The sequence below is a fragment of the Physeter macrocephalus genome, chromosome 13, assembly GCF_002837175.3.
Source record: "Physeter macrocephalus isolate SW-GA chromosome 13, ASM283717v5, whole genome shotgun sequence".
Classification (NCBI taxonomy): Eukaryota; Metazoa; Chordata; class Mammalia; order Artiodactyla; family Physeteridae; genus Physeter; species Physeter macrocephalus.
In genome coordinates this window covers 8239265-8264693 of record NC_041226.1, presented here as the reverse complement: position 1 = coordinate 8264693, position 25429 = coordinate 8239265, and the positions used below count along the sequence as shown (strand labels likewise).

The 25429-nt window shown below is 39.1% G+C and overlaps 1 protein-coding gene across 2 annotated transcripts; it reads left to right on the top strand.

Moving 5' to 3' along the window:
• Nucleotides 1-559: 559 nt before the first annotated feature.
• On the top strand, nt 560-25092 carry HSPH1 (heat shock protein family H (Hsp110) member 1). 2 transcript variants are annotated; one of them, XM_007109597.4, is made up of 18 exons: nt 560-1009; nt 3609-3666; nt 5628-5768; nt 6513-6635; nt 8828-8927; nt 10070-10203; nt 10650-10894; nt 11521-11749; nt 13323-13429; nt 13674-13807; nt 15672-15880; nt 17515-17646; nt 20079-20216; nt 21111-21236; nt 22577-22684; nt 22788-22907; nt 23125-23286; nt 24203-25092. In XM_007109597.4, the coding sequence occupies exons 1-18, from the start codon at nt 903-905 to the stop codon at nt 24407-24409; spliced, it is 2580 nt and encodes an 859-aa protein (XP_007109659.1). In that variant the 5' UTR covers nt 560-902; the 3' UTR covers nt 24410-25092. The 2 variants fall into 2 exon arrangements, with proteins under 2 accessions (XP_007109659.1, XP_007109658.1); XM_007109596.4 differs by lacking the exon at nt 560-1009 and adding an exon at nt 4953-5031.
• Nucleotides 25093-25429: the final 337 nt, after the last annotated feature.

Below are 25429 nucleotides of genomic sequence, written 5' to 3'. Positions count from 1 at the left end.
TGGAAAACGAGCGAAAAGCGATAAAGGGACGGTCCCCCTCTGCCGCGAGTCCCCCAAGACAAAGCCGGCTCCCAGCCCGCACTGCGACCGGGACTACACATCCCAGCATGCAAGGCGACACGGTCTCCCAGCCGAACTACGGTTCCCGACACGCTCTCCTGACCGCGGGCCGACCTCTCTGGCGTCCGGGGGATCTCGGGTCTCTGCAGGAGTGGGGTGTGTCTCCGCCCGCACAGCTTCTCCTTCGAGTCTAAGGGTCAGATACCGTCGCCCACTAGTAAATAAAGAAGACTACGATTTTTCGAGTTATTCTTCCTTGCCCGTTTTATTAAGACAGCAAAGAGCCTCAGGCTAGGGTGGGCGGGGCGTAGGCGGGTCAGCTTGGCCAGCTTGAGCCAATAGCGTCGGAAGGGCTGTCCTGCTGCCATGGCAACGGCGGCCTTCCCCAAAGGACCCTCCACCCATTGGGTGGAATCTTTCGAGAAGGCTCGAGAAGAAGGAAGCGGAAGTGGCACGTGGAGGGGCCGGTGGAGGCGCCGGTGAGTAAATGCCGCAGATTCTGGAAAGTTCCGATCAGTACGATACATAAGGCAGAGACGCTGGGACCTTCTCTTTCGGGTCGGTAGTTCAGCGGCGCGCTGGTGAGCGAGTGGCTCAAGATCCAGGCAGGCAGCCCGAACTGCAGAACGACCTGCGGAGACCGAGCGCAGCTTTATCCCGTGGTTACTCCTCTGCGAGCCGCCACTGTCCCCGGGAATCCGGCGGCGCCAGACCGGCAGACCGTCCGTGTGTCCGTCCGCGTGACAGGACCGGACCCCGCAGGAGCCGCGCGCGGCCGGGGCAGGAAGCGGCGGCCGGAGGACACAGACCGACCCGAAGCGGAGGCGGACCGAGAGCTGGCCATGTCGGTGGTGGGGCTGGACGTGGGCTCGCAGAGCTGCTACATCGCGGTGGCCCGGGCCGGGGGTATCGAGACCATCGCCAACGAGTTCAGCGACCGGTGCACCCCGTAAGTGGGAGCCTGCGGGGGCGCTGGGGGGAGGTTCTGGGAGCGAGGGCAGCAAGCCGGCGGGGGCTGCGGATCCCGGGGACCCCAGGCTTGCGGCTGGCGCGGAGCGCCGGGGCGAAGGAAGGGCGATGTGGGGAGCGGTGCGCCTCCGTGGGGTCGGGATGCCGGCGCCCCGGCCGCCGGGTAGGGGAGGGGGCTTGCGGCCACGAATCGTATAGAGGGGGTCTCCGGGATTCGAGGGGCCAAGAGAAGCCCGGGAGTCGAGTCCCCCGGGGTCGTCTCTTCTGGCGGGCTCCCTCCTGGGGGCCGGTCTGCGGCCAAGCCCGAGACTTCGCTCCCTTTTCTTGGCAAGAAGCTTCAGCCAGCTCCTTGCGCGGCCGCCCCCGTTTCCCCACTCGGCTTCTCTGAGCTGGCCGAGCCGCCCCCAGCTTGTCCCCTTTCCTCCGAGCTTGTCTATGCGCACCGCAGAGCTTGGGCTGCCGAGCTTTTTCTTCCGCATTGTGAATCTCGAAGTGAGCTGGAAGCTTCCAGAGCTCGTATGCTGCTTCTTGTGCAGGGAGCGGGCGGATTGTTGTTAGCGACCACAGAATCACTCCTTTGATGATAAATCTACCTTTTCTTGCTCACTGTTGGATCATTTGTGAAATATGTAAACGGCCTTTTTTCTCGTTTTATGAAAGCCGTTAAAGAGGAATCCTAAATCGCGTTCTAATTTCTTTAATTTTGAACGGTTTAAATAAGGAGAGGAAAGAAAAATTGCACACTTTGGTGCTGGAACTCCTCTAGAGGATGGATGCTGTCACTGAATTAAATGGCATATTCTGCAGCAGCATGGGGTGGGCAAAGGGTAACATTTTAAAAAGCAACTTTTTTGGAGGGAGTCTTAATTTCTGAATGTATTGTATGCAAACATGCCTGCATGTACATTGATAAAAACAACTGCTTGCTTCTCAGGGAAAATGGTGTAGGTATTTATTTTTAAGTGCCTTAATCCCAAGATAAAAATCATAGAATGAAACATCGAGCCCAAAGGTGAAATGACTGGACTTATATCACTATTTGAGTGCAGATGAACATTTATGAAAGTGAACGGAAGTGAGAAAATAACCAGACATTGGCAGTATCGGTAGCATTGGGAAGACTGCTAGTCACTGAGCATCTCGTGCGTCAACCTCTTTATAAAGCTACAGTCTTTTAGTTTAGCTGTGTAAAGGGCTCTGATCGGAGTATAGTAAGAAAGAAGATAGTATCTCAGGTTTTCATGCTTAGGTGCAGTTTACATCTTTGTTCTCTTTGGTCCAGTAAAAGGAAGAAGAGTTGTTCAAGGGAGAGTAGAGAAAAATTATGTATGTGGCTATAGTGACCACTGTGAAACTAAAGATGACAGGTGTGTCTCAAAAATGTAAACCAAGGGCAGTACTGGGGTTTCCCTTAATATTTTTTATATAATAGATGTTTGACTCAGCTGCATTGGCTACTATTAATTTCTGTTTAGTATAATTAATTTGATTCTCTTCTTGGAAAATGAGTAAATTCGTTCCATAACTGTATATTTACTCTAAGCTCGGAGTGATACTCTTTTCGGAAGGTATTTTAAAGCTCTAGCCTTTGCTCCGACAGTTCTCTGGCTGTTAAGATGCTATTTAGTACCTGCTCAGATAATCCAGGTCTAAGATGTCTCTGTTATAGCAAGTTTAAATTTGATTCAGCTTGATATTTAATGCCTTCAGTGCATTCCCATTTTGCTCATATCACACCATTATTCCTACCTGCCCCGTAATCTAAAACCTAATGCATTTCCATCCTTCTGACAAGACTTTATTGTGCTTCTCTCTGCTCTGTGCTACCGTTCTATTTCCATTGCTCAGAAGGCTGTTTAACAGTTACAAGTCACTTCATCTCTTCAGAGCTGACTTAAAATGTAGTTGATTATTCAGTCCTTTCGCTCAGCATTTATACTTGGTTCTGTTGTGGTACTTGCTCGGCATCATTTTTACTTGGCTTCCTCAAGTGGAGTCTTCTGTATAGGACCCTCTTTTGTGCTTTTAGACTCCGGAAGCATAACTTAGGCCCACTTGTTTCCGTTTATCTAAAAACCTTTGATCGTAAAGAGTCAGATGGTATATCAGGACAGCAATAGGTATGATAGTGACGTTTAGATTTCTATGGAGTTGGTAACTGCAAAGTAGTTACACCATATTTTGTTAATCGTGGCTAGGACCAAGTTAATAATACTCTAACTATTCAAAGCATTTTCAGAGTTAATGTCCACTTGCTATTAATTGGGGCCTGGAGAATTATGCTGGTGCTTGCAGTACTGGAGAATGTCCTCTGAGCCTTGAGCTGACGGGAGTGGGGGCCAGGGTGGGGTGCAGCTGCCACCTAGATTGGATTCTCAGAGGAGCAGTTAAGCAGCTGACCGACGCTTTGGAGTCCAAAATTGTGCTCTACTGTGCCCCCTTCCCCCAGAATGGGTAGGATATTTTTTTCCTTTTTTGGGGTAGGAAATTTATGTTAGAATTTTCCTCTTGTCAGTTAAATACCTCCACATTTATGCTTTTTAACATTTGTAAAACATGTTTTTTAAAATTTCTTCTAGATCAGTCATATCATTTGGATCAAAAAACAGAACAATTGGAGTTGCAGCCAAAAATCAGGTACGTTCTTTAAGAGAGTCTGATCATTTTTTAAGAGAGAAGTTTTCAAAGTAAAACCTCAGAGACATACAAAAATATGAAATACCTAAGCTTATCTATTTTTGAGTTTTAGAATTGTAATGCAGATATTCCTTATGAGCCCTTAGATACTTATTTTTTTTTCTGTTCTCTTCCTTTTGTTTTATTGAATAAGATCTTTGACTTTCTAATTTTCCAACCTTAATTTTTAATAACTTTCCTACTTTCTAATGTATCTAATTTTTAAAACTTAAAAACAAGACACATGAAGTTCTTTCATGTGAAGTTTCTCATGCTACTCAGTTAAGAGTTAAAGATTCCTTTTATAAAATGTGCCTAATCTGAATTAAAATGTGAAGTATAAAATATTTGTGATTTTGAAGGCTTAAAATGAAATAAACGATCTCATCAATTTTTTACATCAAGTACATGTTGAAATGACAATATTTTAGATGAATTAGGCTAAATAAGTTATTGGAGTTAATTTTACATATTAATGGGACTTGAAAATTTACCTATGTGGCTCCCTTTAGGGCTCACATTATAACTTGAACTTTGGGGATTGGGGAGAAAAAGAATAAATATGAAATATGAAAATCCCTTTTGTGAGAGGCTTTTAAGAAAGGGACTGAAAGCAGGCCTGTTACAATATGTAAACTTATCAAAGTAACATACACTGTACACATTCAACTTACACAATGTTACATGTTGATTTATTTAGTTTAAAAAAAAGTTGAAAAAATTCTCTTAATACAGAAAATAGTATTGCTAAAAAAAGAAAACTAAACCTTGGAGTACTTACTATATTATGGCTAGTTGGAAGAGAGGAACAAAAGAGCAAAAAAACAAAGCAGGGAGGAGAAATGGGCATGCCCGCTCAAAGTAACCTACTCATAGGGGAGAGACACTAGTGAAGTAACAACCTCCCCAAACGTGGCGTTGAGAAGACTGATGTCCCGGACCTGAGATCCCACTGCATTTTTGTGGTTATGTGAGGAAAATCTATTGAGGCTTAGATCTAGCCTGTAGATTACTAGACATACGTCATCTCGGTTTTAGAATCGCAAGGAATTTTAGTACTTAAACATTGTTTGAAATACTCCATATTCCATATTATTTGAAAACTAGTGTTGCCAAGCTATATTTTTCTCTTTAAAAGAAGTAGATCAGAGAGAGAAGTAAACAGCAAACTGTTTTGGTATTTTCAAACTAATAACTTTAGAAGCCTTTGTTTTCCATCTTTTAATTATTTTTGTGTTTTAAATAAGGTTCCCACTGCTGACATCTTTGAGTGAAATATGCTATGAAGTGGGACTTGTATATCCAGAGCCTAATCATCAAAAATATGTACGTGCAGTTGAAAGCATTACCTCATAGAAACTTTTTGAATTATCCTTGCTTTTTCTGCTTTTTGGTATAGATAATTAATATTCCATGCTATTGATAGGAAAAGTAGCAATCTTTGTGGCACAAAGTACTTATCCTGGCCACTTAGCGACTCAACAAATAGACTACTGTAATAATTAACTCCTTTAAAAAAAAATGTGACCAGACTATAGTGCTTCTAGATATCCTTTTTCATTTATTCATTAGGTATAAAACAACTGTAGTGGGAGAAAAGGAATGAAATAAAGTGATACATCCAGTCCTTGGGGTTTGTTCAGAGCTCCAGGGATAGTTTCACTATCTGAGTTTATCTTGCAGACTTTGAAGCCTGTGTGTATCCCTCTCACTGCCTCCCTCCTGGAATTTCTATAGGAAAAGGAAAAAGAATAAAGTCCATTCATTGATGGAGAAAGTCAGGGCTCTGGGGAACGTTACTTATATCCCTGTGGTTTGAGTTGTACAAGTGACTTTCTTTTTAATTGCTGTAAGTACTAATAGGTGTTGAAATTAGAAAAAAAATTTAAATCTCAGTGTTTTTTTTTTTTTTTTTTTTGCAGCAAATCACTCATGCAAACAATACAGTGTCTAATTTCAAGAGGTTTCATGGCCGAGCATTCAATGACCCCTTCATTCAAAAGGAGAAAGAAAACTTAAGTTATGATCTGGTTCCAATGAAAAATGGTGGAGTTGGAATAAAGGTAATATAATCGAGTAATCTTAGATTCCTTACTAGGAAACTGTTTAATTCATCTACAGAGAAAAGTACTTAATTCTTAATAAATATGTAACTCAGTTTCCTTATTTGGACAAGGTGGTCTTTTATTTTTTTATCTAGTCTCTCTTAAACTATAGGTTTATGTTTAAATCATCCTTGAAAATTATTCAAATGGTATATACTGCTGTAACTTAATTTGTGTTTCTCATAACGTCTTGACAATTATAAAATTTAGAATTCGTGGTGTTTAAAGAAATCTAAATTGTGTTGTCATATCAAACAAAAGTCTGTTCCAATGCAGCTCATTTGCAGTTGTTTGGAGAGCTATAGTGTAATACAACCAGAAATCTGTTTTTAAACTACAGAGGCATTCCTGTCTTATGATCTACACAAAATAATATTTATCCCAGTGATTCATCTCTTCAGTTAGAGTGGAAATTTACTATCTTCTATAATACTTTGACTAGTACTTTGGATAGGGGAAAAATCTGCCCCAGCTTTTTTTCTCTTCATCTCTGGGGAAGAATCTTTCTTCCTTTTTTTCTTTGCTTTGCTTTCCTTTCCCTTTTTCTCTTCCTTTTACCTTTCCTTTCCTTCTTCTTTTCTAAACAGTTATAACAGTAAAGGTTTTCTGGAAGAGAATGTGTAATAATGTTTGTAAGTTAATATTATTGGCATGTAACTTTTAGGACTACAGTATTTGAAGCATTTTCTTTCCTCAATACAGGTAATGTACATGGATGAAGAACATCTGTTTAGTGTGGAACAGATAACAGCCATGCTGTTGACTAAGTTAAAGGAAACCGCTGAAAACAACCTCAAGAAGCCAGTAACAGATTGTGTTATTTCAGTAAGTAGAGTTCAGCAAGGCAATGTGTTTTATTTTAATTTGCCTTTTTCATGTTACTTTTTAGTATTGAATGTGTGAAAGCTGTCGTACTACTAGAGATCAGAATTCTGCTGCCCTCTCTACCATAGTGTTCAGCAGCATTGCATAGTAGGTTTGAGTGGTAATTTTAGCCAGAAGTTGCAAAGGTTTTTGAGTGCTGTTACAAGTCAATATCTCCTGTCAGGCTTTTTGAAAATACAGACTGATTGGTCGAATTGGAGGATATTCTAAAGTTAGTTGATGTATTGAGAGACAGTTGTATACTTACACAAGAGCTTTTCAGAACTTTATCCACACATGAGAACCAGTGAGTTGGTTCTTGGTGTTAAGTAGTTTTAAAATGTAACCTACCAGTAGTGACAAAACCTAGGTTTTTTTTTTAGCATTGGCAAGGCCGCTACTTTCAATGGACAGTTGATAATTAGGTTATTAAGGAGTATTTGCAATGGACAAAAGTCATTTTTTTTTTTTTTTTTGACATTAACGTTTATTAACACTCCCTCGTTTATGTAAGGGGTTAGGAAATATGATGTTAATTGATTTATAGGTAAAGATTTGATCTGGGGGAAAGTGTATATATTAAACTAAGATTAGGTGTGTGTTATTGATGTTAGAGAAACAAGGAAAAAGAGAGGCCTTCCTTCTTCTTTTGAAGACTTAGTTCTCTTTTTTTCTCTTCTAAGTAGTTAAAGTTAATTAAGAGAGCTACTCTAATCTCTCCCACTATCTCTTTTCTACCTAGCCCATGTCTCAGAACAGCTGTTAACGTGAGCTGGAGATTGCAGCCAGGCTATACTGACTGTGTAGGACAGGGTGTCACTTCCCCTGCCCCAAGGATCCTTTACGTACATTTTATACCTAATCACCTCTCCCACATGAAAGTTTAGTAGTACGGATTTAGCGTATATCTGTTTCTGTACTGTGGCCCTTTAGACAGCCACAAGCCATTGTAACTAGCTAAATATTTTTTTGTCCTTATGTACCAATTTTCACCCTCTACAACGTTATTATTGTCTCTGTGGAGAATTTGTGCTATGGGGAAAAGTCATCTTTTATTTGGCAGGGTGGCCTGTCCAGACCTGTCAGAAGCCTTTATGGCAGTGCATCCTGGGATATGCAAGAAGAGAGGCAGAAAGGCTGACATTTCTCTTGCAAGACAGAAGGTGTTCTACTAAAGGAATGTCTGGGTATTGCTTGGAGAAATGCTGTTCATCTCTGGTAAAGTTAAAGAATTAAGTTATAAGTCAGCGGTCCTTCCTTCCTCTCCCACCCCCTCTTTAAATAACCTAATATGGAAAACTGAAAGCATTCTGATTTGAAAGGTGAGCAGAGACCCACCTTTGCTCTTGTAACTCTTTCTGAAGCATTTATAGGTAACTTGGGGAGAAAATGCGAAAGCCACTGTACCAAGTTTTCTCTTAGGTACTTTCCAGTTAAGTGATTATATGAATGTATTGTTAGATGCTCTTCTGGAAGAATGTGCTAGTTAAAGTGCTGTCCTAGAAAGCAATCAAAAGAATTCATCTAGCTGGAAGACAACACCGTAAGAAACTTTATCCCTTGAGCTGATTTTGTTCTTCTTCCGCTTAGAAAAATCAACAGGCTTTGACAAAAAAGTTTCGTTTTTGTAATCTTAACAGGTTTACTGAATTAGAAGGTATCCCAATGATTAATGCTTAAAACCAACGAACGGCAAACTAAAGGGCAGAGGCTAGAATTAGCTGTATTATCTTTAAGTTCCTATAGTCTTTATAGTTTAATTACATTTAATGTTGACATAGCAGAACAATTTCCAAATGTCAGTAGAAATTTAAGACTCATTTGGAAATAGTATTTCATCCTCTTAAATTTAAAGCTTTTTGTTAGATTTAAGTAACTGTTAATGTCTTATGAATACTCCTGATTAGTTTTTGTTTCAGGTTAAAATTTGGTTTATAATAAATTTGATACTTATAATTTTAGGGCAATCTTTTCAAAAGTAGTTACTGTTTCTGAAAGTTAAGGAACTTGCCATTCTTTTCCTGTTTTGTGACTTGGCTAGGCACTTATTTAGCTGGCCTGTTGTGAATTGATTACAGATGGTTGTGAGGGGTTTGTATGTTTTATTTTGTGTGTTCTAGGTAAGTTAAAATTCTCTCCCTTCTTGTTTGCAGGTCCCCTCTTTCTTCACAGATGCTGAGAGGCGATCTGTCTTAGATGCTGCACAAATTGTTGGCTTAAACTGCTTGAGACTCATGAATGACATGACAGCTGGTAAGAAAAAAACTGTTTTTGTGTAGCCGTTAATATACTTTCGAAACTAAAGTGAAGACACACCAGGTCCTGTTATCAAACACTTTCATGTAGGTGTAGAAACACAGCCTATTAAAAAACGTGTTAGATTTGAAAGCAAAAATTCCAGCCTTTCAGATGCTTGTTTTAATGAGAAGTTGGCACTTTGTCAAATATAGGAATCTGTTTTCATTAGGAAATTCTTGTATATAAATTTTTTACTCCTTTAAATTAGTTGTATTGGATTTAGTTTTTTATTTCCTTACATTGTTTTTATAGTTAAGAAACAAGTTTTCTTAAAACCTCATGATTTTGGCTTTTACAACTACCTTGACTATTGATTTAGCTTAAATTTTTTTTTCCCTCATATGCTTCCGATTGTATGTGGTTAGGAGTTGATCATTCATCTTATATCAGATATTGATTTAAGCTGTACGATTTGCCAGGCACCTTGGTAGGAATGGATATAGTGGGGAGCAAAGCACTCACTTATCTCCTCTTAGACCTTGTATCAGTTTCTTGTGATTACAGATGGACTCAAAGTCAGTTACAATGTAGTATATTCAGGCAAAGCAAATAAGACTTTGTTTAGTATGTTTTTAATAGATGTTTTAAGAACTCTTAAAGTATTGATAAAGGTGTGTTCTTAAGTATACATATTTAGAAATACAGTGGTTTCAAAATTCAGAAAAAGCTAACACAGACTACTTAAGATAGATCAGTTATTTGCCTTGAATCTAATTGGTAGGAACTGCAGTTGCTGTAGTTTTATATTAAATTCTTAATTTTTTTGGATAAGCAGTCTCCTAGCAGGTTGTGGTTAAAATGTAAGTATTGTGTAATGAGTCTGATATTGTTTGTGTGTGGTTACATGTGGTTTACATGCCATTGTTTTTGCATTACGTATGTCTTCTCTGTCACATCTCTCCATATATTTAAAAGTGATAGAACATTGTTCTAAAATCAGAAAGGGACAAAGTATGAAATCAGATATAAAAGAAATACGTTCACCTTTAATTAATGGAAGTACAGTCAGGTTTCCTGCATGTGTGATTATATTGGTAACAATGAAATGCCTAAGAAAATGTGAACCAAACAATTGAAACATACTAATTTTTTTTTAGTTGCTTTGAATTATGGAATTTATAAGCAGGATCTCCCAGGCCTGGATGAGAAACCTCGAGTAGTGGTTTTTGTTGATATGGGACATTCAGCTTTTCAAGTATCTGCCTGTGCCTTTAACAAGGGAAAATTGAAGGTAAAGTCATAAATCAGAACTAAGTGACCCAAATATTAAATGTGTGACAATTGTCATTACTTTAGCCTACTGAGCTTCTTGATTGTGCTCTTCTAGGTAATGAAGAGTTTTGGGTAAAGACATGAACTAAGAGTTGTTCCTAAGGTTGATCCTCCATAAAGATGATGTAATCATTTTAGCGTACTCTTTAATTCTTCTTGCTTAGGAAAGAAAAGCTTTTTAAGGTTATCTTCTATGTAATCATTAAAATTAAAGATATCTTAGAGACTTAGCATTTCGTTTGGATTTTGTAGTTACATGTCTCCTTACTGACTTGGATTTCATGTTGTAGTTTAAATAGAAATTTTGAGCCTAGGAGTCTTTGGTTGTTTGAATAGCGATATTTAAGATTCTAGTTGCAAATATGATTGAAATAACCAGATTATTTGTTGTTTTAACTAAATTAGGTGCTGGGAACAGCTTTTGATCCTTTCTTAGGAGGAAAAAACTTTGATGCAAAGTTAGTGGAACATTTTTGTGCAGAATTTAAAACTAAGTACAAGTTGGACGCAAAATCCAAAATTCGAGCACTCCTTCGTCTGTATCAGGAGTGTGAAAAATTGAAAAAGCTAATGAGCTCTAACAGCACGGACCTACCACTGAATATCGAGTGCTTTATGAATGACAAAGATGTTTCAGGAAAGATGAACAGGTGTGTCTTGAATTCTGACAGATTAAAGAAGGAACTTCTTGCTGAAACTGTAGTCCACGTGTCAGTTCTAGCTGTGGTGTTGTGAGGCTTGGCCCACATTTCAGGATTGTACCGTACCTGCTGGAAAGACCGTCACCGTCATCAGAACTAGGGTTGTTTCTGCAAAGAGAGTTTTTAGGAAGATCTGTGCTCATTGCCCTCGTAGTGAAGTCTTTTGGGTATTTTTCACTTTTTAGTATTTCTGGGCCAGTAATTCAATAATGGTTTCACAGAATATTTTGCAGAAATATTTTGAAGAGAATGGAAATATTCAAAGTAATGAAAACAGGAGCACCTAAAACATTAAGGAATAAAAGGGAAATCTTAATATAGAAGTGATTTCTTCTAGTAATACCTGTCGAATTGATTTTCTCCTTATGCCCTTTCTGCATCTGTTTTGTATTTTTTTGGAAAAAGAAGAGTTACAAATTACAGTAGGGTTGAACTTGGCCCATGTGGAATTCAGGGTGTCTGAGGGAAAAAAAAATGTTGGGTCGATAAGACTTATTTTTTAAAAAATGGGACAGGATATTGGCCTTAAGATAAGTTTTCTAAAGATTTCTAAAGTTGTCCTCTTAATTGCCAAGGGCACAGTTTGAAGAGCTCTGTGCTGAGCTCCTGCAAAAGATAGAAGTTCCCCTTTATTCATTGCTGGAACAAACTCAGCTCAAGGTAGAAGACGTGAGCGCTGTGGAGGTAGTTGGAGGCACTACACGAATCCCAGCCGTGAAAGAAAAAATTGCCAAATTCTTTGGAAAAGATACGAGCACGACGCTCAACGCGGATGAAGCAGTGGCCAGAGGGTGTGCGCTGCAGGTACTGCCGTCTCAGCCCTTCTGCCTCTGGGGGCTCGTTCCTTGAACCGTTTCTGCTTTACTTCATCGAGGTGGGGTCACAGAGAAGGCAGAGCCCAGTGCCCAGCTAGACACCACAAGGGGGTTGCTTACATTTCCATAAATCGGTGAGGCCGTGGGGACACAGGATCTGCTTCAAGTATTGGAAGGTTTACGAAGTTTAAGATTGAAAGAACCACAGAGCTAGTGTTTCTCAAGCCGGGGATTAGGGCCGGGCATGATTCTGAGGGGATCGTCGAAAACACAGCCGCAGAGCGCAGAGCAGCTGTGTGGTGGGGACGGTGTTGCAGGGCACCGAGCAGGGAAGGTTGAACGGCAGTCTGGCGCGGGGTTAAGAGTGTTAGCTAACAGGTGGTTTGATGAAATAGCTGTTCCCCCTCCAGACTGATTGTAGCTTATCAAATAGGGAGGCAGCTCAGAGGCATGAAGTTTGGCAAAGTAAAAGCACAAAATCTAGAAGTTACTCATAAAAAAAAATTAGTATTGGTTTATACTTAGGATATTATAGTCAATTCGGAGTGGTTTTAACTAAAGTTTTAAGTTAATTTGTGTAAATTTGATCTAGTTAGCACAGTTTTTTTTAAAATATAAAGCAGTAGATTCTTTACAGAAAAGTATTTAGACTGACTATGGTGTAAAACTTTTAGAAAAGAACATACAGATGCTGACTGGCCTGTAATCCATTGCATCATCAAGATTCTTCATGTTTTGTGGGGGTTTTGTTTTTTGCTTCTTCCTTGACCATGGAGTGTGCCTCCTTCACTAACTCTAATTCCCCAGAGCTTTGGAAGTTTATAGTTTCGTTAGAAGTAGAGCTTATCTTGGCTTCTCTCGTGAAGAATCCTGTGCCATTGACAGAGTCAGAGACTTATTGACTTTTAGTTTAGTCATCTATTTAGTCATTTTTATGTGACAAGTCTGAATCCACCGGTTGGTCTGTTGGGTGTTGTCTACCCTAAATTTGAATTGACCATCGCTTCCTTCATTCCTAAAGTTACTTGAAAATAGGAACATTTTGGTTTTACCCTTTTTCAGTCTTAGACATTTGAAAGGCAATGTGGACAGAGCTGTTTGGATGTATATACACATTCAAAAGTGATACAGCTTGTAATTAAAATTGCTATCAACAGGGCATTTCTGGAAAGACCGTTGTTTTTCCTCAGCCCCTGTGAAACTTGTTACTAATGAACAGTTGCTAGCCTAAGATTCATTGTACTGTTTATCTTTATATCTAGTGATTTCCATAGTATTTAGATGATAAATCACTTATGCTTAAGACACATACACTGTAAGCAATTTCGAATTTGAATTTAAACCTACCCGTTCTGTTTGAATTAATTTTTTTCTTTTTTAATATTTATCTATTTATTTGGTCGCGCCGGGTGTTGGTCGCGGCTGGCGGGCTCCTTAGTTGTGCCTCGCCAGCTCCTTAGTTGTGACAGGCGGGCTTGAATTGATTTTTATATTAAAAGCTGAGTGAAATTTTTCATGTGCTCATGATAATTTTTTTCTATCTTCTTTTTTTTTTTTTGAAGTGTGCAATCCTTTCCCCAGCATTTAAAGTTAGAGAATTTTCCGTCACTGATGCGGTTCCTTTTCCAATATCTCTGGTCTGGAGTCACGATTCAGAAGATGCCGAAGGGTATGTAGGAGAAAATAACTTTCAGATACTTTATTTTAATATAAAGAAAAATTAACAGATGAGTTTCATGGTAGAGTATTTGATTAACTGGGCTCTTTCAACAGCCAGACTTACCAAAATATTTCTCTCATTTTGAGTTACGAATGGTGAGATGGGATTGATATAGCTCTTAGAATGTGTTTATTCTGTTCGCATAGCACAGTGAGCTTGAACACTTGAGCTGAATGCCTTCGTTTCCTCTTAGCGTCCATGAAGTGTTCAGCAGAAACCATGCTGCTCCTTTCTCCAAAGTTCTCACCTTCCTGAGAAGTGGGCCTTTTGAGCTGGAAGCTTTCTATTCTGATCCTCAAGGAGTTCCATATCCAGAAGCAAAAATAGGTAAGCAATTCATTGTAATTACTCTTTTGAAGACTTGACTTAGTCAGTGTGCAAACTTAAACATTTTTTCTGTTCTTAGCATTGTTGAGTGGAACGATGCCCTGTGAAGAAGACATTTTCCTTTTGGAATAATGGTGATGGGGAAATCTCTTTGTTTTATTGGTAAATAAACTGGCCTGTAGAGATGCAATGACTTGCTGGTGTTGCTATTGCTTCCAAGTGTGTATATATAGGAGCATTTGAGTATTTTTCCTTTTCTGATACAGTCTATACTGAAAGGATTATCACCTACTTTTACTATTAACCTTTTCTCTGAGTGAAATGTTACTTGCAGAATATTGCTTAAAACCTGGCTTGGAAACCATTGAAGCTACTTCTCAAATGTACCTTTGTACTGTAATCTTTCTAATAAAAATACATCTTTATTGCTACATTTTTCCTGGAGAGGTTTGACACTATCCATCTATTTTGACCCATAGTTAACTCTGAAAATCTGGGAGAGCTACAGGCGTCTTCTTCAATGGCCGTGTCTCTCTCCCAGGCTACTGGTAAAATTTGCCAATATTGCTAGATCGCTTCAGGGCTCGCCTTTGCCCCACACCATTTCATAATGAAGTTGTTTGCAGGAGTCTAACCTGACCAGTTGTGTTTTCTTTCTTACTACTTAAAACTAAAAGTGTTCTGACACAGGGGAGTTTTTATTTTTTAAAACAGCTCTTCTGAATTTATTTATAGATAATTTAAGGAAATCATTGACTATAGACTAAAATTTTGACGGGCTGGATTCTAGTCCCCATTGTGCAGAGGATAAAATCTGAGCTCTTTAGCATGGCATCAGATTTTTCGCTTTATCACCAAAACTGAGAAGCTTGCACAGACTTAAAGAGCCATCTTGCATCTCTCTCCTGTGAGACTTCTTGGATACCCTTTAGTAAATGCTGTTTCTTTAACTGGATCTTATGGCAATTATTTCCTGAACCTAGTGATTTGATTATTAGTGAAGGCCTATTCCAACATATTTCACCAACCTCCTAAATAAATCTAACTTTCTGTGTGTTTGTGTAGACAGCACTTTAACTACAAGGCTATTAAATCCCATATAATGCTCTGCACATACCAGGTTCAAACTACTTAATTTTGTTTACCAGTTTCTGTAGTCACAGTACTATTGGTGGAGGTGATAACTAACACTTAGCCCTTGGTTCCATAGTTTTAAGTGCTCAGTGTAAAACACTTGTCAACTCAAACTACAAAAGCACAGATAAAGTAGCTTACGGCAGGTCACACGGCCAGGATTCAAGCCCAGAGAGTCTGGGTCAGACTCAGCACTCTGAACCCCTACTCAGGAATGCTCTGGAACTGCTCTATAATGCATGATAATTTCAGGCTTTGATACAGGTTTTAGCTCACCCCTCCTATTTGAAACATAGGAAAATGTTTAGATCATTCAGTCAGAAAAACAGTGTTCCTGGGAAAGACCCTACAGAATCAAAATGCGGGAAGCGCTTGGTGTCATCTGCCTTACACTTGAGATTTCGCTCCCCTGGACAAATAGGGCAGGAGGCAGTGGGGACAGCTTGTCATCAGCCTTCACACAGTGTCTGTGTCGGAGTGTTCCGCAGAAAGTCACAAGAGTGCCCTTGCCTTTGAAGGTTTTATGACGTATTAAGACTGATCCCAAGCATGATAAATAGACTGTGTACTTATGAGTCTATTTTAAGAGGTTATGTTTATAGTATACGTTAAAGGGCTTAAATGTAACTCAGTTGGTAGAGAAAATGGAGATTTTGGAATAGCAATACTTCTTAGCCTTTGCTTGATAGATTTAGATTCAGTTCTGAAATTGTCAATTTTTTTGTTCTAGGCCGCTTCATAGTTCAGAATGTTTCGGCACAGAAGGATGGAGAAAAATCTAGAGTGAAAGTCAAAGTGCGAGTCAATACGCACGGCATTTTCACCATATCTACGGCGTCTATGGTGGAGAAAATCCCAGCCGAGGAGAACGAAGTGTCTTCTGTCGAAGCAGACATGGAGTGTCAGAATCAGAGGCCATCAGAAAACCCAGACGCCGAGGTAAGTTTGTGGGTAAGCCTTTGAGTTTGAATATATAGTTGACTTAATTCTAAGCCCTAAGAGAGGGTAGGGAAGGGTTAAAATAGATTTTTCTTAATTGTGATGAAAATTTTGGTTAATGATGACAAGCGGTTGCTAGATGACAGTAACACACAGCGTGGAGTTTGAACTGTGACTAAATTCTGTGTAGCTTTATTTGAACTGGCATGTGATAATTTAGAGTGGGTAAAGTTTCTCTGAATTGTTTTTTTTAAAGACATAGGCCGTTTGAGAAATCAAATGCCGACTGATGATTAAAAAAAAAAAGACTAAATACAAGAACTATTTAGTGAAATACATAGCAAATATTAATGCTGTGGTTTTTTGGTTTTATTTTTTGATCGTATGGCAAAATTTGGCTTTGGCGTTCTAGAACCTACTTGCTTTTATTTACACGGTTTGCTGTGTTAGGGAGGGAGGAGGTGAAGTGTCCGCCTGGAGTACAGAAGTTGTTACTGTCCACGATGTTAATGTAGACTGCGTTAGCGTGAGTGCTGCTTTTACGTGGTCTACAGAAGAATTCTAGGAAACTTTCAAGTAGATGAGCTGTTATAGTTCACTTCTGGGTAATAATCAGAAATAGTTTAAATGAAGAGGTGTAGGCAGTTACAGTGTTTCAGTTCAGGTGTGAAGAAGGTATTATAACTATGATCGTTCCTAGAACATTTAAGGAACATTAGCATTTGAGCCTTTGCTTTGTTCTCATCAAGAAGAACTTCAGTGTAATGAATTAAATGACCAGGGCCACATACTTTCTCATTAGGCTACAGACACCGTTATTCTAATGCCTGTTGTATCCAATCTCTTAGTACCTTTCGGCTGTGTATACACCAGGAGTGCCTTGCTTCTGGATACTTCAGTGTCTGCCTTAGGATCTTAAAGCTCTGAAAGAAAAATATGAGAGACTTCCAGGTGGGCAGCAAGTAGTTAAATTCGAATGTTTCAGGCTTCTCCCAAAGATGGGAAAAGATCATAGCAAGCACTGATTTACTGGGGATTGAGGTGTCTATTAACATGTAGCATTTGTTCTTTATGCTGGGAGTTTTTGAGGTGTAAATAGTTGGATCACGAAAAAGAAAGTGGGGACAGAGAGGGTCTTGCGTCTCTCTAAACTGAGGTGATGAACCCCCAGGTAACTGATCGTTGGCTGTTTTATGTAATTGTTCAGTTCACTGAAATGGAGATGTGTTGAGATGTGTGATGGCTGCTGTGAAATTAGGTTTTGGGGAGCTTGTTACTGGGAGAGAGGCCTACAGTAAATCTGCTTCCTATGCTTTTGAGAGTTAATATCTGTACAAGGCTAGATGGAAGCTTCTTGAAGGAGAGTTCTTGATTGTCATCACATCAATCAAAAGGCTTACTACTTGTGTTGTTTAACTACATTAACTGTTACCATTCAAAGAATTTCTTACAGGTTTCCAGTATCTAAGAGGTTTTCAAATACTTTTGTGTTTGTATGCTTTTATCAGTATCTTTTCCCCCCAGCTATTAAGATTTCAGAAATTGAGTGTACTGTCTTTGGTGCCCTATAACCTTTTAAATTTATACAAGTACACCTGCTTTCTACATCCTTTGTGCCTGGGCTTTCATTTCAGAAAAATATCCAGCAAGACAACAGTGAAGCTGGAACACAGCCCCAGGTACAAACTGATGGTCGTCAGACCTCACAGTCTCCCCCTTCACCTGAACTTCCCTCAGAAGAAAACAAAACCCCAGATGCTGACAAAGTGAGTGACTCTTCCAGTTCATTCCATCAGACAGTGTTGCAACATGTGATCATTAATGGTATCATTCAATCCGCAGTTTCAAGAGCAAGCGCCAAGTTATCATGTTCCGTGTAGGGTTTTTCTCCTGATAATTTTCTATATTTTCCAACTAAAACCAGTTAGAGGTACTCCAGCTCAAATGAGGGAATTGAGTATCCTGCTTTTTAGACCTGAAAGCTTCTCTTCAATAACTGCCACTCCAAGCAACGGGAGGTGAATGCATACCTTTTGTTGTCTTTTCTCTAGCGCTAGAGGTATCTGCAATTGCGAGCACCTGAAACAGATACATCCTGGTGCTGTGTGGTTAGTTTTCACTTGAATCCATCCAATGATAAATACGCGGCTGTAGTAGTCTAGTAAACTTTTTTCTCCTCTCAAATTACCTGTCAAATTTATATAAATTAATTATGATGATCTGGTAATAAGTTTCCATTGTTATCCCAGATCGGCACTTTGCAGAACTTCATTCTTTGTGCAGGTTGGATGTAAATCGTTAACTTTCATTAGTAGTTTGGTTTTCTCTCATTCTGAGGACAGAATTCTTTACCCTCACATGAATTACAGAATTGTCCCTTGGGGTCCAGATGCATGTTGCACTTGGTACAAGGTTCTGGTTTTTAATCTCCCATGCCCTGATTGATCCTTTGGGGGCCCTGATAGGAGCTGCAGGTCCTGATTCTGATTTCTGGAAACCTTCTTTTTCTCCTGTTAAAGAGGTGTGTGTTGATGGTGTAGCAGCGTTGCTTTCTTTGCAATGATTGGCTCCTTAATTTCAGCATCCCTCCCCTTCACCACTTAGTGTTGAGCGTTAACTGACTTAGGCCAGTGGTCTCAGTACCTGTCTAGAACATGACACTGGGTAGCATCTTATGTTCTTAGTTGTCAGTGGGGCCACTAGTGTCAAACCCTTTGGAACATTACCACAGACCCCCTTGGAGGATTCCTCGTCCATGCCACGTCGAATGCCGTTTTGTGATACGTTGGTTTTGTCAGTAGTTGGTTTAATTTTGTTCGGCTAGATAGTCTTATCCTGACTTAACCTGCATACATGTGACTGTCATCCGTTTGATTCCCAAATATCTGTTGCACTCCTGTGTTTTGCCAGGTGTAGGTGTCATTTTTCTTTCTGTGTTTCATGCCCCCAGAGCATGCACAAAATATTGGGGGGTTCTCCTGCACTAGAGGGCAGAAGAAGACATGGACATTGCAGGCTGACTGACCAGATCATTGCTAGGGATGCAGCTCACAGCACTTCACAGACGTGTGATTTCTAAGGAACGCTGAAACAGAAGTCTGGGGAACACGCGGTCTAGTCCCGTCTCTGTCCTTATAATTTTAGCCAAGCCATTGAACCTCTTTCAAGTCCCAGTTTCTTATATAAAGAGCCTAGAATTGTAACATCCTTCATAACTCCCCGAAATTCCCCAGTGTCGGTGCTTGTTGCGCCTCGTGGGCTTGTCCCTGTTTTACCGTCTCAGCCAATCAGGGTACGTGTTACATAACCCTCGGTTATCTTCTAATCTGTCCTACAGCTGAGTTTCCTAAATTGCGTTCTTTGTCATTTGCGCTTATAGGAACCTGCAGAAATGAAAATACCATGAAAGGCTTGGAAAATTAAAGGCCATAGGAGATACTTCTTTAGCCCTGTATTTACGTATTTTGGAAAAACTTACAATAAACTTAGCATTTGCTACATCATTCCATTTGCTTCCACTTTAAGACTTTTAAAAACCTTTTGACCTTGCAGAGTTGCTAATGAGGAGCGGTAGGACTCAAGGGCAGGTAGTAGAAATAGGGAGAAATACACAGACACCCGGTGTGTGTACCTCATTTCCAAGTTCAGGAAACTCTAAAAGGCACTCATCAGTGTAGAGATAATTGTAATTAAAGCACATTTAATGCTGGGATATAGGGCCTCAGATATATATATTACAGGAATAGAGTTGATCCTGACATGCTTAGCGGTTGGTCAAAGTCCATCTGGTGTTACCATTAGATTGTAGGCTATAATTTAAAGATGTGGTCATTTAATAATAATATTTTTGCCTTTTTGGAGTCGCAAACATTGCTTAAAGGGATTAGAAAGCAAGGACTGATGAAGGAAAGCTTTAGCAGGAGAGATTAAATTTAATATGGAATGAAAAATATCCTGGTGAATTCTCGAAGGGAAGTGTGGCATGTTTAAGTGTAATTGCAGCCCTGATTTAAAATGCGTGGGTGGAAAATTAGATGATCTCTTATACATTCTTCCAACTTTATGATTTTAGGGATTTTAATTTTTCCTGAGTCCTCAGTAAGCATGATAGGGAGATTTTTGTTATTCAAGGACTATTTAAGAATTTCTCCTTTTTTTTTTTTATTTTTATTTTTTTTATTTAACCCCTTTTCCCAAGGCTAATGAAAAGAAAGTTGACCAGCCTCCAGAAGCTAAAAAACCCAAAATAAAGGTGGTGAATGTTGAGCTGCCAATTGAAGCCAACTTGGTCTGGCAGTTAGGGAAAGACCTTCTTAACATGTATATTGAAACAGAGGTAAGTACTTCATTTACGTATTTTTATTTTGGAATGTGTTTTGTTTGGCCCTTTTACACATATTTCTAATAGATAAATGGCTATGATTCCTTCTCATATCTCATAAGTTTATACAATTTTTAGGGATAGGATGAAGCCAAAACTAATGGTTTTTTCAGTTAAATTTTTTTTTAGCAAGTTTTGTTTATATTTGTGTAACCTTATTAAAGAAATCTGTACCTTAGATCATCCTGCTTGGTATAGAATTGATAGCCCACGTTCTTGTGAAGAAATCGGGTGCTGATATCTTCTAGCCCAGAGAGCAATACAACTGGTATCTCAGGCCACACTAAATGTTTCTGTTAAAATACATTATGATTCTTTGTAGTCTACATATATGAAATAATTGAGATTCATTTTTTCTTTACTGAGATGGGAACATTGTATTTAGAAATTTAATAATAATTTCTATTCTGTTTATATTATATTTGGTAAATAAATAGACTCTAAGTACATTTATTTATCCTGGATTTTGAAATGTGGTGGCAGAATTGTGGCTGTTATATACATTGGTCAGTATTAATCCCAGTAGGAGACAACCAGGTAACTACATAAAAGAAAACAAAATTGTATAAAAGCAACAGATTGGTTTTTTCCTTAGTATTAAATCTGAAATGTGAAAGTTACGTAATTTATTATATAATGTTTAAAAAAAAAACTCATTCTGTGTATTTAGAAAATGAAGAACTTTGTAGGAATTGTTGGAAGAATTTTATAAGGTATAAATTAGAACTGTTAAGACTGATTTTTTTTTTTTGATATAATCCTTGATTTTGTTAACTCCAGAATCTAAATAGTTAAAATATAGTTACAGGTAGCAGAAGATTGGAATTAACCTTTTCTGTTTCCTGACAGGGTAAGATGATAATGCAGGATAAATTGGAAAAGGAGAGAAATGATGCTAAAAATGCAGTGGAGGAATATGTGTATGAGTTCAGGGACAAGCTGTGTGGACCGTATGAAAAGTTTATATGTGAGCAGGTATGTTTAGGGCTCTGTTTTTATTCAGATAATCTCATTATGAAGTGTTTAAACCTCTACTAGATTATGTAGCTTGAACTTTTTGAAAACAAAACAGCTTGAAATAGAAGTTGTATAAACAAAGTCATGGAGGGAGAGGCTCACTAGTGATGTGCCATTTTATTCTAGTTTATCCCAATGAGTTGAGTTTTTACCATCAAAGAAAGAACCCGTCGGCACTTTTATTCATAGTCTGTGACATCACAGTTACTGTGGCCTAGAAACATAAGTGAGAGAAAATCCTTGCTTTCAAAAGCCTCAGACTTTTTTTTATGACTCTGGTGCCTTGGTTGCTCTCTGTCATTGCTTTATCCCATAAGGCTTGTTCATCCAGTCATTCCAAAGTTTACCAGGCACCGGTATTCCCCTTAGGCTTTTGTCAGCTCCCGGAAGCAGTATGGCTCTAAGCAGATCCCTGAAGCTCCTTTGTGAAAGATGGGCCTTGGAGAAAAATTGGCTAGTTAGAAATCTCGAGTGGTTTTGGAATTAATTCTGAACTTAAGAGAATTTAAACTCGGGAGTCTATTTTAGTCCTAAGATCCTGAGGCTACTTTGTAATATATTTCTTTCTCAGCTCTGAAGCTGGATTTCTTATGGTTGGGATTCTGAAGTAGAGATGACCCAAACCAGCTAGATCTCCTAAAGCTAGAGTATAACTGCATACTTTATGTGAGTTTGTTAGGAATGGCTTTTTTGTGTGTTCAGTGATTGAATTGTCAACTTGTTTAGTTTTCCTTTCAGTATTTGGTAGTTGTGGAAGTGAGTAGAAAGTTACTAATTGAGACCTAATTGTTTTGGAGAGTAGGAAGATGATTCTTTTTTTTTTTTTTTTTTTTTTAACTTTTTGGCTGCACTGCGAGGCCCGTGGCATCTTAGTTCCCTGACCAGGGATGGAACCCACGCCCCCTGCAGTGGAGGCGTGGAGTCTTAACCGCTGGACCACCAGGGAAGTCCCCGTGATTCTATAACCACATTTCAGTGTATAAATTGTCCAAAATCGGACTACTGAAATACAATATTATAAGTCAATAAGAGCATTTTACCACAAAGTTTCAAATATCCCTGTGTAAAAGAGAGAATAGCCTAAGAATAACTGTCAGTCCCTCTTGGAAAATATTGTGTGGCGCTAATAGTGGAGTGTTTGTTCCTCCCCGATATTTTTCAGTGAAGAGAATCCAGCTAATCAGTGCCTTCCTAGAAATGAAATGAGCTACTTGATGTTTAACACTTCTGAGGACGACTGTTTTGACTGTTTTAAAGTAAGATTGCCACTAATACTGATTCTTGCGTTCTGTATGTAGGATCATCAAAATTTTTTGAGGCTGCTCACAGAGACTGAGAACTGGCTCTATGAAGAAGGAGAGGACCAGGCTAAGCAGGCGTATGTTGACAAGTTGGAGGAATTAATGGTAGGCCCTTCTCTCCCCCTAGAAAGCAGTACTTGTGTTTGTTAGATGATAGACTTTTAAAATATAATGATGACAAATACTAATTTATTACATTCGGTTTTAGAAAATTGGCACTCCAATTAAAGTCCGGTTTCAAGAAGCTGAAGAACGGCCAAAAGTGTTTGAAGAACTAGGACAGAGGCTGCAGCACTATGCCAAGATAGCAGCTGACTTTAGGAATAATGTAAGTCTGTAAAGAGCGAGGAAGCTACCCTAGATTTATAAGCTCGTATTCAAGTTGAGGAACCTTCATTGTGAACAAATGTTCGTTCCTAAATGAGAAATTGGGTTTTGGTGTGTGAGACCAGAGGTACACGTGAACTTCATGGAAAATTGGGTCAAGTTAGATGTTACTGTTAAATACACTTAGTTCTACAGAATGACCAAGTTTTTCCATTTAGGATGAGAAATATAACCATATTGATGAGTCTGAAATGAAAAAGGTTGAGAAGTCTGTTAATGAAGTGATGGAGTGGATGAATAATCTCATGAATGCTCAGGCTAAAAAGAGTCTTGATCAGGATCCCGTCGTACGTGCTCAGGAAATTAGGGCGAAAATTAAGGTGAGTGTCATTGTCTAGTGTGGACTGCTGTGTTTTCGTAGGGATTCTGGTTGCCATCCTTTGAACCTTGAACACAGCCATTTTTGCTTAAATCTTTTTGCCTCATCCCAAGACCAGATTCTGAGTTTGTTATTGATATTACAAAACGTGGAATACCTTGTAAGTTTGTTAAATTTATATTTCTTCATTTGTTCATTTAGTTCAACACATACATTTGTTGAGCCCCTACCATGTGCCAGTTACTGTTCTAGGAGTTAAACTGTCAGTGTACAAAGAAAGTCACCGCCCCTGTGGGAGTCACCTGCCGGTGTGAGGAGGGCTTGATGATAAACAAGCACGGAAGGCTATCAGATTGTGTTAAGTGCCGAGGGGAAAATAGTCAAAAGGGATTAGGAAACTTGGGGCGGTGGAGAGGGACTCGGGTCAGTATTTATCAGGGAAGGCCTTGCTGAGGGCATGAGGCTTGAAGGAAGTTGGGAAGAAAACCAAGGAACTGCTTTCTGCCTGGAAGAATATTCAAACTCAGTGAAGGTTAGCATGAGCCTTTGAGGTCATGGGCTATAAGCTTGAATTCCAGCTCTTTGCTCACTACGTTTTCTGTTCCTGAGGTTAAGTTACTTAACCTCTCCTCCACAGGCGGGGATGGTAAGTCCTTCCTTTTAATAATGGCTGTGAGGTTAAACGGGTTAATGATATGTGAGTAGTTAGAAAGTCCCTGGCGTTACCGAAGAAGAATATTCACGTCTCTCGTGATCAGGCTTCAAGCTGCAGTTTGGGGCGGATGTGTTGAGCAAGTGGAGTTCTTTGAGCTGTGTATAATTGGAGTTGGTAGAAAAATACTGCTTCGGGTATGTAGGAAAGTGATTGAAAATGAACTGGAGTTAGTCTGATTATTAGTTTTGTTTTCCTTTCTTAGGAGTTGAATAACACTTGTGAACCTGTTGTAACACAACCCAAACCAAAAATTGAATCACCCAAACTGGAAAGAACTCCAGACGGGCCGAGTAGGGATAAAAAGGAAGAGGACTTAGAAGGCAAAAACAATTTCAGTGCTGGGCCTCCACACCAGAATGGAGAGTGTTACCCTAATGAGAAGAGTTCCATTAATATGGACCTGGACTAGATGGCATTAAACTGGCTTAGTCCTTCGATGAATAAAATATTTTTGCCATAGTATGTGATGCTACATGACATACTGAGACTATTTATATTTTCTTTTTTAAGGATGTTTAGAAATTTTGTGTATTATATGGAAAAAGAAAAAGCTTCCGTCTGTAGTCTTTATGATCCTAAAAGGGAAAATTGCCTTGGTAACTTCAGATTCCTGTGGAATTGTGAATTCATACTAAGCTTCTGTGCAGTATTACCATTTGCATCACTGAGGATGAAACTGACTTTTGTCTTTGGAGAAAATAAAGTGTATTCAAGAGGGCTGTGATTAAACTCTTTAAGCATTTGTTCCTGCCAAGGTAGTTTTCTTGCATTTTGCTCTCCGTTTCAGCATGCGTGTGGGTGTGGATGTTTATAAACAAGACTCAGTCTGATTTCATAAGGGCTTTCTAAAATTCTGTCCAATAGGATATCACTTTTTGCTTTGATATTATTAAAAATCCAGTGACTAAAAGCAAAAGCTAGTGAAATGTGTTAGCAGCATGCAGAACAAAACCTTTAAAAATTTCTCTCTCATACAGTGCATTGTCATGTGAAGGTGTAATATGGAAGAAACGTTGATTCTGTTTGTAACTGACATTGTGAAGCCTCTTATGAGCTTTAAAATAAAGTTCAGCTTATGGTGTCATTTCTAAACACTTTTGTCACTAATTTAAAAAATGGTATTGGAGCAGCATGGTGTAAAGTGTGAAAATCCGACTTTCCTTCTTTGCTGTTTCTTATATATGCTGTCACTGTTCTAAATGAGAATGACTTTCTCCTGGTAGAAGAGTAGCATATGTTGATTACATTACAATTTTTTAAAACTACAAAGTTAAATGTAACTTATCTACCACCCAGAAAAAAACAACTCTTCCAACCTTTCTCTCCTGAAGGTGGTGTGTGTGTGTCAGCACGGGGGTGTGTGTTAGTCCAGTGTAGGCTGTTTATGAAAGCTCTGTGTATCAGGGAAATCAGTAAATATGATCAGGTT

Excerpts from the sequence above, each read along its gene's own strand:
- HSPH1 (XM_007109597.4), top strand. The coding sequence starts at position 903 with ATGTCGGTGGTGGGGCTGGACGTGGGCTCGCAGAGCTGCTACATCGCG. Across the intron at positions 3,667-5,627 it reads GAGTTGCAGCCAAAAATCAG|CAAATCACTCATGCAAACAA; the intron begins GTACGTTCTTTA and ends TTTTTTTTGCAG. Across the intron at positions 5,769-6,512 it reads ATGGTGGAGTTGGAATAAAG|GTAATGTACATGGATGAAGA; the intron begins GTAATATAATCG and ends TCCTCAATACAG.